This window comes from Epinephelus fuscoguttatus, linkage group LG1 (genome assembly GCF_011397635.1).
Source record: "Epinephelus fuscoguttatus linkage group LG1, E.fuscoguttatus.final_Chr_v1".
Lineage (NCBI taxonomy): Eukaryota > Metazoa > Chordata > Actinopteri > Perciformes > Serranidae > Epinephelus > Epinephelus fuscoguttatus.
This window is the reverse complement of record NC_064752.1, coordinates 1,131,389-1,150,224: the sequence shown is the minus strand read 5'-3', so window position 1 is coordinate 1,150,224 and position 18,836 is coordinate 1,131,389. Positions and strand designations below refer to the sequence as shown.

The 18,836-nt window shown below is 44.5% G+C and overlaps 1 protein-coding gene across 1 annotated transcript; it reads left to right on the top strand.

Annotated features, from left to right (window-relative positions):
- The first annotated feature begins 229 nt into the window (after nucleotides 1-229).
- gdf5 (growth differentiation factor 5) lies at nucleotides 230-13,958 on the top strand. Its single transcript, XM_049586272.1, has 2 exons — nucleotides 230-1,778; nucleotides 11,168-13,958. Exons 1-2 carry the CDS (start codon nucleotides 899-901, stop codon nucleotides 12,145-12,147), a joined length of 1,860 nt encoding a protein of 619 aa, XP_049442229.1. The 5' UTR covers nucleotides 230-898; the 3' UTR covers nucleotides 12,148-13,958.
- Nucleotides 13,959-18,836: the final 4,878 nt, after the last annotated feature.

Sequence of the window (18,836 nt, the reverse complement as noted above, 5' to 3'; positions counted from 1 at the left end):
AGAGAGAGAGAGAGAGAGAGAGAGAGAGAGAGAGAGAGACATCACCTCTCTCGCACCCTTTTGTCTGGACAAAGGAGGAAACCTAGAAAAACTCGCTGCAAGTGACATAATGCAAAGTTTTCTTTCTCCTTTTTCTTGGGGGGTGCGGGGGCATGGTTTGTGCCATTTTGTGTTACAGCTCGAGTGAGTCATTGGTGGAAAGAGGGGAGGAAGATTTGAGAAGAAATATTGCTGTTAAATGAGTTTGGACAGCATGACATCACGGGGTAATTAAAACAGCTTTCTGGAATTCCGTTTCCAATTCCTGCGCTCAGGTTTGTTGGAGGATTTTTTCGAGCACCTGCAGGTTGGTGTGTGAGTGAAATATTTTCACTGGATGGAGTTCAAACTTTGAAGGGAAAGAGAAAAAAAAACGGAGGCAGCGGCATTACGCCATTCTTGCCTCTCTTGGAAAAAAAAGTGGGATTTAAAGAAGTTTCTTACAAGATATCCAGCAGAATCGTGCCGTGGAGGCTTTTATGCAAGTCCACTTCTCCTCAGCCTTTTCTTGGATTTCTGCACTTTGAACACAGACAGGATCTCTGCAGCACTATGGTTCTTACAGATGACGGATGGGGGAATAAGGCTTTGCAGGATGTGTTTCTTCAGCTTATAAAACTCAGTTACAGTCCACATCTTTGCTTTTACAACCTTGCATATGTCTATAGCCTGTTTGAGACGGGAGAAGCACTTTTTATTCATTTCACCTCTGGCAGAGCGCAGAGTGAGCTCAGAGGATGAAAGACTCGGACCAAACAGGACTGCTTTCTCTTCTTTGTTTCATCAAACAGGTCAATTAATCTGCTCACACTGCGCTTTATTACAATGACGGCCTGGCAAAAGGCAAAAGGGTTTTAGGATGAAAGTTGTGAAGCGTCTCTCTCTTCTTCTGAGCTGCTGGACTCTCATTTACCTGCATCCCGTCCTCGGTTCACTCAGCCGGACCAGACCGACCGAGCACCACCACCACCGGCTTGGAGAGGCAGCGGAGCGCGCGGCAGGCGGCGGGGAAGGAGAGCAAGCCCACGGAAGAGCCGGCAGAGGAATCGGTGGGTCCTCACCAGCCGCGGGCAGGCAACCGGTGACTACTACTGGGACGTGGAAACCTTCACCGGTGAGTCCGGCGAGGATAACGCGGATCCGCGCGGGCCCGCCGTTAATCAAGGGCGAGACGACCGTTATTAAGAGCAAACTTACAGCGGCTACTTCTGCGTCCTCGCCATCGCGCAGCGGGACCGTGCCGGTGAACCGTGCACAGCTGCAGCAGCAACAACGGGACAGAGCAGTCAGCTCAGGGCACAAAGACGCTGTGCGCCCCTGGCTGCCCGGCGGGGATGCTCATGGTAAAGCGCACGCTCCCGCGGCTCTTAGCGCGCATGCAGCAGGGAAAGGAGTCGGGACTGCGGCTGCTGGAGGTGGAGGAGGCGGCGCACCGGGGAAAAAAATAGGGAAAGTTGCTTCCAGAGCTAGTGCCGCTGCTCCAGTGCGCACCGGGCCTCCTCAAAGAGCCACCGGTGCGCAAAAGCAGCAGAACGCGGGTCCGCTGGCGCAGCGAGGAGCCAGCAGCAAGACCCAGAAACCGAGCGACCGGGAGGCGCACCACAAACAGCCGCTGGTTATTCCTCACGACTACATGCTGTCGCTGTACTGGTCTCTCTCCACCGGGGACCTGAACAGCAGCGCTCTGCATGAAGCGGGTCTGGCCAACACCATCACCAGCTTCGTGGATAAAGGACAAGGTAAACACAACCGCTCTCCTCCAGGCTCTCCCTCTTTTCACGCCTCTGTCACTGACACATTTTCTCCGCTTGTTCCTGACAGCAGTTTTCCTGATGCTGTGTGACTCTTTGGATCACACATTTGGTCACACATTTGGTCACACACAGTCCCAGACACATTTTATCGGTTTAATTATGAGTCTGATTCCCACATGTAACAAACACTTCTTTCAACCCAAGCTGAGCACACACGTTATTTCTGAGTGAGGAGGTGATAAAATGTGTCACAGGAGGAAAAAGTCGAGACAGCATCACAATATTTTGCACAGCAATACTGTATGGATACATAGAGATATTTTTATTTCATTGATTTTTAATATTGGAAATACAAATTTAACTTTCGGTATCCCACTTGAATAATTCAATCAACTGATTTTTCAGTCCACCACAAACATTTTGCTGCAATACAAGTGGTTTAAGTGAGACGATGAAAACTTTATCCTAGATGGTGACAACGTCTGTCTTTGGGGACATAATTTGCACTTTCAAAATCACAGTATTTATTATGGCAATACTCAGCATGACTATTAGATAAGGCGGTGAAAATACTCTCAGTATAGTGTACACTTAAGGTGGTGTAGATTTTTCTAGGTGGCTAAAACACATTTTGTTGCTGAGCTTCTGTGTCAGACTCCAGTCTGCTTCTCCAAACTGGGGGCGTGCTGAATAACATCTACTGTATGTAAATCACTGACTATGGATAAATACCCCACACAACCTTTCTTCCAAAAAAAGGTGAACTATCCCTTTAAGTATTGTGATAATATGGTATACTGTGGGGCCTCTGGTGTTTCCCACCCCTCATAGATCTTAATTCTCTTTGTTTAAACAAGGTAAAATGGGAACAGCAGATGAAATAAACCTCTGTACTTCCCATAAATTATCTTTAAATACCACTCCTTTGGAATATTACTGAGTCTTTCACACATAAACCATGTATCCCGTCTTCACTGCCACAGCGTTAAAGGAAGCCCCTGTTTCAGTTTGAGGGCTGATTTTGGCAGCATTACAGAGCTGTGTGCGACTGTGAAGCACTACATCACCTAATGATTAAATTTTCTTGGGTCTGAAATTCATTTTGGGGCTGTGATATAATCTAGAGGATGATTCATGGCAGAGAAAAGCTGGTGCTGATTTTATGTATCAGAGTAATTGACAAAAGAAGGGACAGAACAGGAGCTGGTACAGGATGCAGGGTGAGAGCTGAGGTGCTGAGGAAGAGGAACCAGAGGTTGTGAATGAGGAGGAAGGCTGGGAACACAGAGGGGAGAGATGATGTGTTATTTGTGGATTGGCAGATCAGAGGGAGCGGACTGGAGGTCAAACACCAGTCTGCAGGTTACTAGAGGAGGGCGGTGCGGGAAACAGGGCTGTAAATTGTCTAAATGTAGACATGTCTGTGTTCGGGAGTCCGTGAGGTAGGAGAGCTGGAGCATCTGGAGGGGAGTCACGAGGGTCAGCCGCTGATATACACACACACACAGGGAATGATGGGAAAAGAGATGACGCTGTTACTCATAACTGTGCTGGAGCTGACTTCAAAGCTGCAGGAAGCTGCCGCGAGCTGAGTGAGCTATCACACATCTAAATGTCACTCTAGTATGTGAGAAGATTGAATCTGTGAACTAAACATGTAGCTGGAGCCAGTTACACTGGAAACACGGGGAAACAGTTAGCATGGCTCTGTCCAAAGGTAACAAAATCCTCTAAAGCCAAATCATCCTCACTGTGACCTCGTCACATGTCCACGTTTGGTCATGGACTTTCCACGTCCACATGTGACGTCCAAGGTACCCTGGGTGTGTTGGTACGTCGGTACAATGCGTGAACTGGCATTTTTTTCCTTCACCAACAAACGCACGTGGTTGGGTTCAGGAAAAAATAACAGGGTTTGGCTCTACAATGTTATGGGAAGTGAACACTGGCCGCCAGTGAAAGTCAGTTGTTGGACCCATCTACCACCCGTCCTGCCTGCCCCACTTGGACCTGCGCCCCCTTAAGTTACGTAGTTGTCCTGCTGCATTCCCCCCGTGAATCTTGCCGATGTGATGGCAAGGACGGCTTTTTTTTTGTTGGTCACCGACCAAACGATGACATGTGACGACTTCAGAGTGAGACCAGGTTACTGAAGCTCACTAAGTAAAGCTGCAGTTGGTGATTTTATAAAAATAACTTTTTGTCATATTTAAAACTGTCAGTCCACACAGTAGTTCATGACATAACAACACGCTGTCGTTCCAACTCATCAAATACCGCCGCTTTGTAATTAAGCGCCCCAGCTGCCCTCCTGCTTCAGTTTGGACGTTCACGGACGGCATCCCAACTGATGCATGTTACATCATTGTTTCTTCTCCAAATACATTTCCATTTTCACAGGAAATGTACAGTTTTTACTCGTTACATAAGGTCAAAAACACTTACAATGTACTTAAACACTTTGTTTTTAGGGTTACTGCTGTAGGTTTAGGCAACAAAGTCCATTGTTATGTTGAGAAAAAACACCTGCCCTGTTTGGTTCAGTTCAATCAAATTCAAGTTCATTTGCCCACTCAGTGTGGTTCCTCTGTGCAGGTGTGAACACACCAAAACAACTGTATCGAGACCTTCTTGAAGAGGTGGTCTCAGTCCGGTTCCAAAGGAACTCTGGTGCGGTTGGTTTGTGGTGAGAAGGTGTTGCGACCTGGATGTGAAGCAACTGCAGTCACATGACACATTGTTTGGGTTAAACATGAGCATGTTACAGTCCTGGAGGATTATTAATGTGCACCTCCTCCTGTACTGCCTTAATATGCACATTCAGCACATCCAATGCATCAAAACATTGTTTTCTAGTTGGAGCCGCGTTTGCCTCGTTTTCAAACTGTATGCTTTGACTAAAATGAACAATGACAGCAATATAGTCCACGATGAGCAGCGCTAAAATCAACCTGCGTAGTTGTCCCTCCATTGTGACATTAGAAAGTGTCACATTTATCTTGCAAGTGTACTTTTCTTCAACGTTTGCTTTACTTCCTGGATTCGAGTCACTTGCGGTCCATTCAAAGTGGACCCATGACTCTTTTGGACCACGACCCACCAGTTGGGAACCACTGGACTAAGTTGTGTATTCTAAAGAGTGGCAATACGACATTAATTGCAGGTGACATTAAAAAGAGCCACCGCCTGGTGCATATCATACTGCTGTGGAGTGTTTTGGTGTGTCTGTGTCATCGACATTAAGACGAGGTAACAGGGAGCACAAAGATGCTAACTCACTGAACGGTTTTAGGACTCATTCGTGGGACACTCTGTTGGGGGTTATGTTCCAAACTACTTCTAACCCGTATTACAACTTGTCATTTTTATGTTTTTTTTTGATTGTAAATTAAACAAATAAAATGTGATGTGTTAACTTCAGAGGCGCTGCCAGGTCAGGGTGTGTACAGGTATCAGGCAGTTCAGTTGAATGCTTTGTAAGGCCCGTTCAAGACACCTTTTGCTAAATTTAGGACAGATTTTTGGACAAATCATGTTTGCATCACTTTTTATGGAGTCAGTAATATTTAATATTAGAGAACAATATGTTTGATTTGAAACCAAGTTTCCAGGGGCCCGTGCACACGCATGTAGCTGTGTATATTTATACTTATACATGTGAGTGCTGTTGCACTTTGGTTTCTGTAAGTGTGTATCTGTGTGTGTTTCTAACCATCTGGTTGGTCACTGGCAACACTGCTGCTCTCAGTGATCTACGGCCTCAGGAGGGTAAATAAACACTCCTCGCAGCCACAAGTCGGGTGGCCCCCCTGTGTAATGTTATCTTTACGGTGTAAAACTGTTTGAAACAATGTTTAAATGACCAGAGTTGAATATTTCTAGCCCTGCTAAAGGTTTACGTTTCAAGCACTTAATGTACTTTTAATTTGGGCTTTATTTGTTTAGTGTGTCCTCAGCAAATCGCTGGTGACCTCCTCCACATGCTGAGGGGGTGAGCGGAGGTGTAACTGATGGCCTGACACATCTCTTCCCCCTCACTTGTTCACATAAACTCACTTCCCCTTTTCTTTCTTTCTTTCTTTCTTTCTTTCTTTCTTTCTTTCTTTCTTTCTTTCTTTCTTTGCCTCTCTACTTCTCCTCTGTTTTGCCACATGTTGGATGATTTTCACACTTTCAGATCTCTTGAAAAATAAAAGAAAGCAGCCAGAAAACAAGGAGGACAGGAAAAAGATGAGGATGAAAGAAGTGAACAGACAAAATGGAAAAAGAGTAAAGAAGGAACAAATAGGAAGATGAACCATTTCCCGTTATTTTGTTCACCCTGTTCATATCAGTGAGACTAGGCTGAACATCAGAAACATCTCTCTAATGCAACAGAGTTTAACAGATCCACAAACACAACACTTCTCTGAAACAGTCTCAACAAAATGGAATATTATAATGAACATATATAACTAGCATTTTTGCCTCACAGCAAGAGGGTTCCCGGTTTAAATCCAGGGTGGAGTTTGTATGTTCTTCCTGTGTCAGTGTGGGTTTCCTCCAGGTGCTCCAGCTTCCTCCCACAGTCCAAAGACATGCAGGTTAATTGGTGACTCTAAATTGTCCGTAGGTGTGTATCAACATTCAGTGCCCGGCGCTATGGCAGGTGTCACAGTACACGGCATTTCACAGGAGGCAGTTGATGATTTTTGGCAACATAACGATCAGATGTCATTGAGAAGTAACCAAAAGGGCCTAAACTACACATTGGAGGGATATATTCATCATTTTATTGTTGAGAAGGTCGATGAAAAGCTTAAATTACAAGCCAACATTTACAGGTCACAGTGTACGCTTGTGAACCGCATCTGGTTGCCGTCACCATCAAAGACAACAAGTTAAAGTGCCACTGAAGTTAAGGTTTTTGGCTCAGAATATGAGAAAAGGATAACGGCCTTTTTACCATCTTTACCAAGAGTGTCTCTCCGTTAGTTTGGTGCTACAGTATTTACACTGAATCATTCAGCATAACGTTTGCCAACCTTTGTTATCTCTGCCATTACAGATAAGTTAATGAAGCTAAGCTCCAGAAGTTAACGTTAGCTTAACTAGAGCCCTTTGGACAACAGCTAACAATGATGTACCATCACCAAAGTACAAAACTAGAACAAAATAGGCTAATGAACTCCCAGCAAACAAGGTGACATGATGAACATGCTTGTGTTACTTAAAGGGATAGTGCAGATTTTTGAAGTGGGGTTGTGTGGGAAACTTATCCACAGACAGTGTATTATTAGAGTAGATGTCAATCGGCACGCCCCCAGTTTGGAGAGGAAGGATCACATGGACGCCAAGCAGTCTGCTGCTGTGGAGGGGTCAGCAGCAAAACATTTTTTCTTTTTAAAAAAAGTCAGTGTCTAAGTGTACGTTAAATTGTCAGTCTTTTCACTGCTTTCCATCAGACAGCCTGTTCTGACAGGGAAGATATTAATGTCTTCAGTTTCTCATCTATGCTCTTGTCAAAGCTACCAGACATTACAAAACATTAATTTTAGCTTGCTGAACACAGGAGCTGCTTGTCTGCTGCTGCTTCGATCAGTGAGTTTGTTTGTGTTATTGTGTGACTTTGGATACTGATTTTTTTTTAGGTGGCTAACACACCTTTTGTTGCTTTGCTTCCATGTTGGACTCCAGCCTGTTTCTCCAAACTGGGGGCATGCAGGTCGACATCTAGTGTAGGTAATATACTGACTATGGATAAGTACCCAATACAACCACACCTTTAAAAATCTGAACTATCCCTTTAATGCACTTGCAGCACTGTGGGTCTTGTGTCAGGTGGATAATAAGCTGAGAGAGAGAGAGAGAGAGACAAAACTGTCTGCCAAATTCACGCTGATGTCAGTTTTTAAACTTCATGAATGTAGGATTTATCGCAGTACAAACACTTTCAGCCTTCCTGTTTTAGAAGTACGTGACAGTTTGTAAAATCGAATTCCTCTCAGTTTGAGCTTTAATCAGATCTTCCACAGAGAAGTGCCAGGATGTGTGTGTGTTGTCGATGGTTTGTTTCCTCTACAGCAGATGCTGGTTAACTGTCTATCGGCAGTTAAATAGCTGCAGGTCCATAATAACAGGCCTGTTTACAGTCCGATGTGGTCTCCCTGTCTGGTTCTAATGTACTTTTCAATGCATGCTTAAGTCCTGGATAGGAAGGAGGGGGAATGACGTGAGAAGAAGTGAGCAGAGTGGAGAGATCTGCTGCTGCCGCCGCCACTGCTGCTGCTGCTGTGTGTGTGTGTGTGTGTGTGTGTACACTTTAGTGGATGTGGATTTCATTGCTGGATTCCATTTAGACACGGAGGTTCGCTGGTTTCCCTCACTGACAACAAAAGAAAACATTACACACCACACCATTCAGTCCATTCCTCCTGATGTTTTTGTGCTTGTGTGCTTTTGTGTGTGTGAGTGTGTGTGTGTGTGTGTGTGTGTGTGTGTGTGCGTGTGTGTGAAGCAATATTAGCATGCTGTAAAGAAATGTGTAAACATTTTTGTTATTCTTGCCCCCTTTCTGTTTTTTTAATTTCTCACTTTCTGCTCGTGCCACGTGTGCACATCAGGGTTGCAACTCACTACCACATTTACCTCAGCCCCGAACAACAGGAGATATTTTCAAATGTTCAACAGTCTAAAACCAAAATTATTTCATTTACTATCATATGACAAGGATCACACCAGAGGATCTGGAACCAGCAAAACGTCCTGCCCAAATGTTTAGAAGAGCATATTTTAAGTCTTAATAAAATGTGTTAAACTTAACTCAACCTGACTAAGTTATCTCTACCATTCAGCTTAGATATACCATAAGGCTTCAATTAAAAGCCTAGTTCCTTTTACTAGCCCAGTGTGGCTACACATTTTGACGAATAAACACCCGTCTTAGTCGGACGCCTGATCTGGTTGCTAATTAGTTCATTTTTTTCAGAAGTTCTTCAGATTCTTGACGACCTCAAATCATGTGTCCATTCCTCGGTCACCCCTGAAGTTATTCATCTTCCTTTAGTCCACAAGAGTCCTCAGATCAAAAGAATAAAAAGGGTCAGTGTGCCAGTTGCTGTAAACCTCCAGTGCCATCATCATCTCGCTCTGATGCCCTGTCTGTCAGAGTTAGATCAAATAATTCATAATTAATATGTTATCTGAAGCCTATTTTTTCCAACAACTAATATTCATATTAGTTTGAATAAACAATTTATGTTTCCTGATCTTTGCTGAGTGACAGTTTGGTGTTAAAGGCATTAAAAGCCTGATCCAAATACAGGCCTGTTGAGTTCAGTGATTTAAGCAAATAATAGCCTGGGCTATAAATTGAAGTTTTACTGTATTATGCTAAAAAAAAAATCCACTAGATGTTGCTGTGTCTTTAAACAGTTTGCCTTAGCAGTTCGCCTCCTGCAGGACGCTATAAGAAAAGGTCACGGCAGACATGACGGCTCAGTGTGGTGGGATTTTCAAAGGTGGACATATTTCTTTCAACATGGTAAAGCTTCAGAGGTCTCACCGAACAGATAAAAAACATACTCATACTCAAATGGTTCATTTGTCCTTTTATGGTAAAGGTAGTAAAGCTGAGCTACTGTTGCGTGTTGTTAAATGAAACATTTAATATGATCCTATATTTATATATAGGTGCTTCTGAGTAGGACGTTTTATTGTCTCATGACCCGTGCAACCAAACAGTTGAATTGATCTTTTATTGTAAAAGTAGTACAATTTTTATAAGATTAAAAAAGGATGAATATTCGCTGTTGATAATACCATATGTTTAATGCTTTTCCATTATATATTTGATGAAAAAAATATATCAGTATGCTTTTTTAACCATTTCAGTCAGGACCACTTTAGTCAAAGAAAACTTTGCAGTATTATATTTGGCAGTACGGCTCTGTTCTGGGGCCCCTCTGCCTTTCCTAGGGCCTACACAGAAAGCCTGAAGCAGAGGGAGCACTCCTCTCTGCCCTTCCATGCGCCTACATGGAAAGCCTAAGGCAGGGAGAGCAGCAGCAAAGACCTCCAGGAACAGAACAGAGCAGCATCAGTGACAAACAGAAATGACATTGATGAGTCAGACACAGCATGAAAAGGAGGAGCTGGGGTGGAGGCAGGTTGCAAAGCAGCTTGCAGAGGAAGCAGCAACAGTAGGCAGGCCAGAGCAGTTTAAATAGGGCGCCCTGAATGAGATTCACCAATTGGTTGCATAGAAAGGAATCATGTGATCTATCAGCTGACTCCCTTCATCAATCAGCTGCTCCATCAGCTGATGTAGCTGGGATGTGAGCTGAGCTTGACATTATGTCCTTCCTGAAGTGACGCTATGCTTAATGTCTGAGATGTTTTTAATGTACTGTAGGATATGTGTTTGTATATTAACACATTTCAGGCATCGTAGCAGCGTATGGTTTATAATTTTGATATTTACGGCCCCACGCTGGCGAAGGCCATGGCCACAGGAATTATGTTTTCTGGTTTTCCGTTCGTGCCATTCTCGTGACTGCAATATCTGAAGTGATTAAGTGTTGGTAGTCAAAAGTCAAAGGTCCATCTCATTCTCGTGAGCATGATATCTCACAAACACCTTGAGGGAATTTCTTAGAATTTGGCACAAATGTCCACTTGGACTCTTGGCTACAACTCAGGAATTCATACCCTAATCATAAAACTTGACACAAATGTCAAACAGAATAAAATAATGAAGATCAAAAGGTCAAAGGTCAGCTTGACTGTGACATCATCATGTTTTAACGTCATATCTCAGGAACAGAAGGGGAGACATTTGGTCAGATACTGAACTGGTGACTCTGATCTTGAAACTGTGCTGATTGTATAGATCTTCTGTGTGTGAAGCATCCATGTTTTCACTGACATGGATGGAGACTGTCAGAGAAACTGAACAGGTCTGCAGAGTCACAAAGTCACAAGGTGGTAATTCTAGTTTTGTTCTGGTTTAAAAATTCTGTGAAGTGACTTCCCACCTGTTTGGTAGAGGCCTAAACAAAACAAAACAAAACAAGGAGATAAAAACTGCAAATATTTTTTCAATGTTTTTTATTAATTTTCTGTCAATTGTCTGATTGATCAGTTTAGTGATACTTACAGTTTTTATATGCTTCATGCCTTTGTGTGTGTGTGTGTGTGTGTGTGTGTGTGCAGCATGTGTGTATTCACATCTGTTTGTGCCTTTAAACCTGCTGTCCCTTCTCTTACTGCAGCTGGTTACACCTGCACTATTTACATGTCTACAAGTCATTTGTCCACTTCCTGTGTGTGTATTTGCCTCTCTGTTAGTCAGAACTGATATTTCTGTGTCTTTGTGTCTCTGTCCTCCCTCGCAGATGAGCGTGGGCCCCAGCTGAGACGGCAGAGGTATCACTTCAACGTCAGCTCTCTGGAACGAGACGGGCTCCTGGGGGCCGAACTACGCATCCTGAGGAAGCGCCTGTCTGACCCCCGCAGGGCCTCGATGGGATCCACAGCCACTGACAGAGGGGGTGGAGGAATCTTGTCCCCATGCCTGAAGCTGTACACCTGCGCTTCAGGTAAACAACAGGCTGTGCTGCTCCAGACGAAGACAATGGAGGATCTGCTCAGCGGAGGCGGATTCAGCAGCAAATGGGAAGTGTTTGACGTATGGAAAGTCTTCAGCGGCTCCAAAACCCAGCAGAACCAGCACTCCCAGCAGCTGTGCTTTGAACTGGAGGCTCTGGAGCACAGAGGCGGTCGCCCCATGGATCTGCGCACCCTGGGCTTCGCCCGACCCGGCAGGACCAACAAGGAAAAGGCGTTCTTCTTGGCATTTGGCAAAAGCAAGAAGCGGGACCTTTTCTACAATGAGATCAAAGCGCGGTCAGGCCACGACAATAAAACCGTCTATGAGTACTTGTTCACCCAGCGACGAATGCGCCGAGCTCCTGCTGCAAGGGGTGCTAAAAAACCAGTGCAGCAGCAGCCGCCGCCACAGACCCTCCCCCAGCATCAGGTGGTGAAGACGCAGACGAGGCTGCGTTGTCACAGGAGACGACTCCATGTGAACTTTAAAGAGATGGGCTGGGACGACTGGATCATCGCGCCGCTGGAGTATGAGGCCTTTCACTGCGATGGCGTCTGCGACTTCCCTATCCGCTCGCACCTCGAGCCGACCAACCACGCCATCATACAGACGCTGATGAACTCCATGGACCCAGAGTCGACGCCGCCCACCTGCTGCGTCCCAACGCGACTCAGCCCAATCAGCATACTCTACATCGACTCGGCCAATAATGTCGTCTACAAGCAGTACGAGGACATGGTGGTGGAGTCATGTGGTTGCAGGTAGCAAAGAACTGTGGGACAAAGAGCGGGACAGAGAAAGAAAGACATTTCCTGCCCTTCACTTTGAGGGAAGACAGAACGATACTGAGCAAAAACAGCTCTTAGCTCTTCATCTGACTGTGACCGAACTCACTGCTATGCAACAGACATTAATCTTCACACTCAAGTGGACTATCAGACTGCATACCAAAGACTGTTACACACTGTTAAAGACTAAACAGAGACAGATAAACTCGTGATGGGGATGCTCTTTAACACCCACTCTCTAACACTTGTGTTGACGTTGATGGCGATGAGCAAGATGCATCTGCGAGAAGCCAAAAACAACCAGAGACGCTTCTGGATTAAAGTTCTGATCTCATGTTAGACTCAAACTGATTTTTTTACTGCTTTTGTTTCTCTCTTCAGATTTGTATCTGATTGGTGTAAAAAGTTTGCGTGTAACAGAAATGCTATTGAAACATTAGTGAATTATACTCAAAAATGCCCTTTTTTCCAGCACTTATCTGCCTTTGTGCCTTGGCCCTTTCAGATGTACAATGAAGAGTAATTTGTGTGCCTTATCCAGGACCTTTTTATGAAGCATGTAAAGAATTTCTGATGCATAAATACAGGCCAGTGATGAAGTACTAATCTGACCTGCTCCAAGTGTGGGAAAGTTGCATAAACTACTCTTCAATAAAAAATGTCTGATTGACCGAGCTCCAAACTCCTATCAGTCTGAACCTCTGCCCCCCCAGACTCTGCAGACTAAACTATCAAAGGAATTCAGAAGATTTTCAGATGCCAAATCACAATTTAACCCGAGGATGGCTGTTAGAAAGCGGTTTTGTGGTCGGCTTCACAAACTGCTGCAAGTGCGGTCAAAAGTTACAGGAAGTTCGGTGATGAAAATGAGTTATGAGAGCAGGTATTAAAAAACACATTTCTTTTTCAGTTACTGTCTGTCAATTAACAGTATCCAGAAACGTGGATTTTTAATGTTTTCTACATCTCAGTAGATAGATAGATAGATAGATAGATAGATAGCAATACACACGAGTCACATTTAACACAAATATAAAAGGGGACTAATAAAAGCAGGTTAAAGTGTTGGTGTTTATTTTAGATCATTCAGGGTGGTTATTTCAGAGGGAATGAAGGATTTCTTGTAGATGTTTTTTCAGTCCAGTAACTGGAAGGAGTGGTGGAGGGGGTGAGAAGGGTCCTCTGTGATCAGGGCGACTTCCTGATCCCTGAGCGGTTATACGGTTCAGATAGAGGAGAACTTCCTCCAGGAGCATGTTGGTCATCAGTGATCAGAACAACACATTCTCAGTCCGACCTTGTCAATACATCAACATTTGGTCATGGACTTACCATGTCTACATACAACGTGCGAGGTACCCTGGGTGTGTTGGTTGTCAAGGTCTACATGTTACATGAATTGTCTTCTTTCAAGATACACTTCTGTTTTCACAGGACATTTAATGCTTACATACAGTCTCTTTCAAAGTAAAGGCGCTACGTGGGTACAGCATCACAAATTGAGTTGGTTAGGTTTAGGAAAAAAGAACAGGGTTTGGCTTGGCTAATGGGACGCAAACAATGCTCTCTTGGGTGAAAGTCGGTGTTTGTTAGACCCATCCACCACCCCTCCCAAACGCCCAATTTGGACTTGTGCCACCCTAAGTTCCATCCTTGTCCCGCCGTGTGTCCCCCTGACACCGCTGGGCGCCATTAACTATAACAGCAACCCGCTGCGTATCATACCAACATTAAAGGGCACCTTTTTTTGTTGGTTTCTTACGCTACAAGTCACATGTTTTCAGGCCATTTACTACCCACTTGGGCCCTACATACAAATGTTGGCTGGGTGCGTCCTCTTGTTTCTGGGACTTAAAGTTTCCATTGTTTTCTTCCCAATTTGATCAGTTGGAAAAGTCGTAAATAACATGAATCACAGGCACCTGAGCGAGAGATGCGAAACACAGATATGACTCAGCAGTTGCAAAATTAGTGCAAAAATCCACAGAAATAAAAAAAAAAAATATCTAATCTATCTCTAAAGTGTTCAGCTTTCTGTTTGTAGGCCGAGTGGTATTGACCAATTGTTTGAGCAGGCTTTGGTTGCATGCAGGTAAACAGTCCATCTGGAGAGCAAAAGAGATATCATCTGAAGACAGTCTGAATCACTCTGAAGACAGACTGTAAACAATAAAGAGGAAGTCTTGGCCTTGATATCTGTTATCTGAATTTCCGCCGGCTACACCGGAACCCCGAAATATTGGCTATTGCACCAAGAGACTGAGCCGCTGTCAGACAGACAGCCGATGGGTTCAGAGATTGTGCAGTCAGTGCAGCTGTGGCACCTCTACAAGAGATGAAACATGACCCAGCACACAAAATGTGATGTGCACAGAAAACACATAACAGAAATTGAATTTTATTTTTTTAGCATCACTATGATACAGTTTCCTTAATTTAAAAGATAACATGTCGTCTACACAGAAGGAATTCTTCTTATCTGCACCTTAAACCTGACAGTTACAACAAACGTGGATTCCTTTCAGTGACAAAATAACAAGAAACCAACTGTCTGTATTATTTTACAGTTTATTTCTTTTACAAAAAAACATATGTATCTATATTTCAGCAATGTCAGAGTCCCTGCTCCGGGTAAAAGAAATGCATCAGGTATTTCCTGTTGCTCCCTAAACTCTCAGTGGCCACACTGATGTCACAGAGATGCTTCAACTATCCCTAAGTAACAGATAAAAGTAAAGCTGCATCATGCAGCAGTTCATAGTTATTATTACAGAACTGACCTAAAAATGATGTAATGTGATGTCTGTGAATCGTAGACGTCCATGAAGCTCAATTCAAAAGGAGGACAAATTGACCCAAAATTAGCATAAAACAATCAAATCCATGGGATTTATCAACAAATAACAAGCAAACAAGACAATAAAATCCCAGGCTGAGAGGCAGCAGGAGCAGCAACCCCTACACCACAGGCCTCTCTCCTCTGCAGCTGGCACAGAAGCTCTTAAGCACCTCCACCCCAGGCCAGGTGCAATGCACCTCGTTAGGTAACGCAGCACACCTGAACAGATCTACAACAGAGGGAAAAGGAGCAACAGGACACATACAGCTGTAACACAGAACTACAATATGATTCAGATATATGTGTATATGGTTTTTACATAACATTATGTGCAGGTTTCATGTTAAAAATCAATGTTTCTCCAGAGCTGCTGGAGAGTTTACTGGACCCATCCACCTCCCCCTCGCCCAACCTAAACAGAATTCCCAGCTCCTTATATCACATCATTACCGGCAGTGTTTCAACTTGTTGCTTTCCAGCGGCGCATCAAAACACTGCGTGGCACCTGGAGGCGTGTCATACCGCGGTGAAAGGTCGCTTTTTGCGTCAAGTGTCTGACACTGAAATCACTGACAAAGTTTTGCTATTTGACAACTTCATAATGAGAACGGGCTGGTTCAGTATGTCTGAAATGGACCGTTAGCCAGGCACCAGCTAATCTGGGCGCACTTTCTTTCTATGGTAACTTAAGGTCCAGACGTTCAGGAGGTTTCTACATGAAGCTGAATTATTCACAGAGGTATCTTCCTATCCAAAACCAGCGTTATAACGATAATTGTTTTTCTAAAGCTTTTGTCACAGAGGGGCTGCTAACTACAGTGGCTGACCCGAAACACCAGTGGCACCTATTCAGAGCCAGTGTTTGGTTTGTCCATTCTGGGCTACTGTAGAAACATGGCGGTGTGACATGGTGATCTCCGTAGATGAGGAGCAGCTCTGTGTAGATATGAATGGCTCATTCCTCTCCAAAATAAAAGGAAACGGGGAATTTAAACTGGTGAAAACACGGAATAAAGCAGTTTCATTCTCACTCAGACCTCGTCACATTTGTTCATAGATTTTCCACATCGACATATAGCGCATAAGGTACATGCATTGTCTGTTTTCAAAGTGCACTTCTGTTTTCACAGGAAGTGTACAGTTTGCATACAGTCTCTTTCAAAATAAAAGCACCAAGTGGGTACAACACTGCACATTCAGGTTTTTATCCTTCAACAACAAAAGCAGGTGGTTGGGTTTAGGAAAAAAGACCAGGGTCTGTCTTTATAATATGAGAAGCGAACTCCTGCCTCCCAGGTGAAAGTCGGTGGTTATTGGACCCGTCCACCACCTCTCCTGCCTTTCCTACTCGGACTTTCACCCCTTTAACTTTAACTTACTTTTTTTGTCCCGGTGCATTTCCCCCTGATGCTGCTGGGCACCGTTACACAATAATAGCGACCAGCCGTGTATCACACCGACATAAAAGGCGTCTTTTTTCATCAGTGTCTGACACCGGAAGTCACTGCCCAAGCGCCGGTTTTCAACAACTTTGGAGTGAGACTGGGTTGTATCTAAAGCTAATATTTGGTTTGTCCATTCTGGGCTACTGTAGAAATAAAGCAGTGCAACATGGCTATCTCTACTCCATATGTACATATAAACTGCTCATTTTAAGGTAACAAAAACACAATGATTCCTGTTTTCAGGTGATTGTACACAGAGAATTCTGATATAATATTTAATCTCTGCCAACGTATCCACCTAAACCCCACACACTGGACTTCAGGTAGAAGACTGCTCCTTTGTTAAGCTTTTTTTTTTTCAACCTTTTACAGCCCAGAAACCAAACAGTAAATTTAATTTAGCCCTGCACACAGACTGTTTGAAACATACCTTCAGACTCCTAAAGTCATGACCCTTCAGACACAACCTCACAGCCTGTTTTGTACAGACAACTACAGCTTTACTGTTGCTATGTGACAAAAAAAGCAGCAACACTCCCCTGTCTGTGTTTCATTCAGTCGGCAGCGAGCGCACCTGTCTGCCTGCCCCTTGTAAAGCTTCTCAACCATTGGATGGAGCCATCTGCGCCGAGCGAATGACTTGTTTCTCTTGGAGACGGAGTGATGTAAGCATTTCCTTTAATCAAAGCTGAGGCATGCCAGTGGTATTACCCCCTCTCTGAAAACCTGAACTGACAAGGCGAAGGTGGGGAGAGGCTGAGCAGGACTGGACTTTAACTGCTTTAAAGAATTCTGCTGCTCTTTCCAAACCAGGAAACTTGGATTAAAAATTACAAACTGCAGAGCCTGTGAGGAAATGTTACACTTAGCGTCTGGATAGATGTATTAAGACAGACTTTGAAGACAGGAGCTTGGGAATATCAGCACTGTTCACTTTGTGTTTTAATCCCAGAGCAGCTCATTTGTCCTCAGCACACAAGTTGAGTTTGGAAAGCACTTGTTGACACTGTCCAGGAGGGAAAGTGTCCCCCAGCAGCTGCAGAGCCCCCAATTTATTCTCATTAATACATAATAAAACCTGTATTTTAAGTCACAGTGCTGCAGCAGATTGTATTATCTCTTCCAGAGATGTTAAACTTCAGATTTATATTTTGAATCAAATGAAATATGTTTGTTCAAAGGCAGTGATTTATAGTGCTTTTGATTTGTGTGTTGGTTAACAATCAGCTCATTCTGCTCAGGAAGGAACCCATTCGCTCCGACCTGACAGACCCAAATTTAGCTGCATTCAACAAATGCCAGTTACAGATAAGAAGTATTCACAGTGTTGTTTTTTCTCAGCCTGAGACCCACTTTAAAAATTCAAGGCTGAACCCTGGGATGATTGTCAAGAAACATAATGCGTCTCTCAGTGTTGTTGTTTAAAGTTTCTGGGACACCCTGGTAGCTCACTGGGTAGAGTCTGCACCACTAAGTCCTCAGTATCCAGTCTGACCCAGCCCCTCTGCTGCATGCCATCGCCCTTTCTTGTCCCTCTCTTTGACTATCCAATAAATCATGTCCCTAGAGCCAGTCTGCAACGCCAGGGGTCAACACGCCCAGGGCCCCGACATTGCCCACCAATGCACCCAATCCTGATTCCTGTCCCTGCAGGTGGTAGGCTCACAGGGCGGCAGCTCCATGTTGATTATTCGGGTTGAGCCCAGCCGGGCCCCATGGCCCAAGGCCCGGCCACCAGACCCCTGCTGGCAAGCTGCCCCCCTGGTCTTGCTTAGGGGGGAGGCCCCGGTGTCCCCATACCAGGTGAGGCACTCCAAGTCCAAATATTTTTAGCCTAGTTCAATAGCTGATCAGCCGTTAATGCTGTTTGACGCAGAGCTGAGAGAGCGTCCTCACGAGAGGCTCTCATACTGGTCTCTCTGCCCACTTAGCACTAACTAACACAGCACAATGTGATCTCATCACTACCTGACAAAGTTTGCTGTGTGGGGTCTTCGACCACGAAGACACCGAGCCGTTAATCTCACACCGACATCCAAAGCAGAATCCTGCATGGGTCCATTTTTGAAAACCCTCACCTGCCCATACCCATAAAGCTCAAAACCAGAACTGACCTATTACCCTTCTGTGGGTGTGGTTAGTAGTCAGATGCAGGGGAGAGGTGTGGGGGGATGGCTCATGAGAGTAGCACCAGGTGAGTTGATTGACACACAGCTGCTGCTGGTTTGTTCCGATCACATCTCTCATCTTCGATGCAGTGCTGGCCCTCGGATGACTCCGGCCCAGATCAAGAAGAAGAACACTACCTGAGTTTAGGTTTAAGACCAAATGGAGACCTGTTGGAGGAGCCAGGCAGCCGTAGACACATGGTGTTGACTGATT

What these genes read in the sequence shown, in the direction of transcription:
- gdf5 (XM_049586272.1), top strand. Translation starts at nt 899, where the DNA reads ATGAAAGTTGTGAAGCGTCTCTCTCTTCTTCTGAGCTGCTGGACTCTC. An exon ending in CTTCGTGGATAAAGGACAAG is followed by an intron (nt 1,779 to 11,167) that starts GTAAACACAACC and finishes CCTCCCTCGCAG; the next exon opens with ATGAGCGTGGGCCCCAGCTG.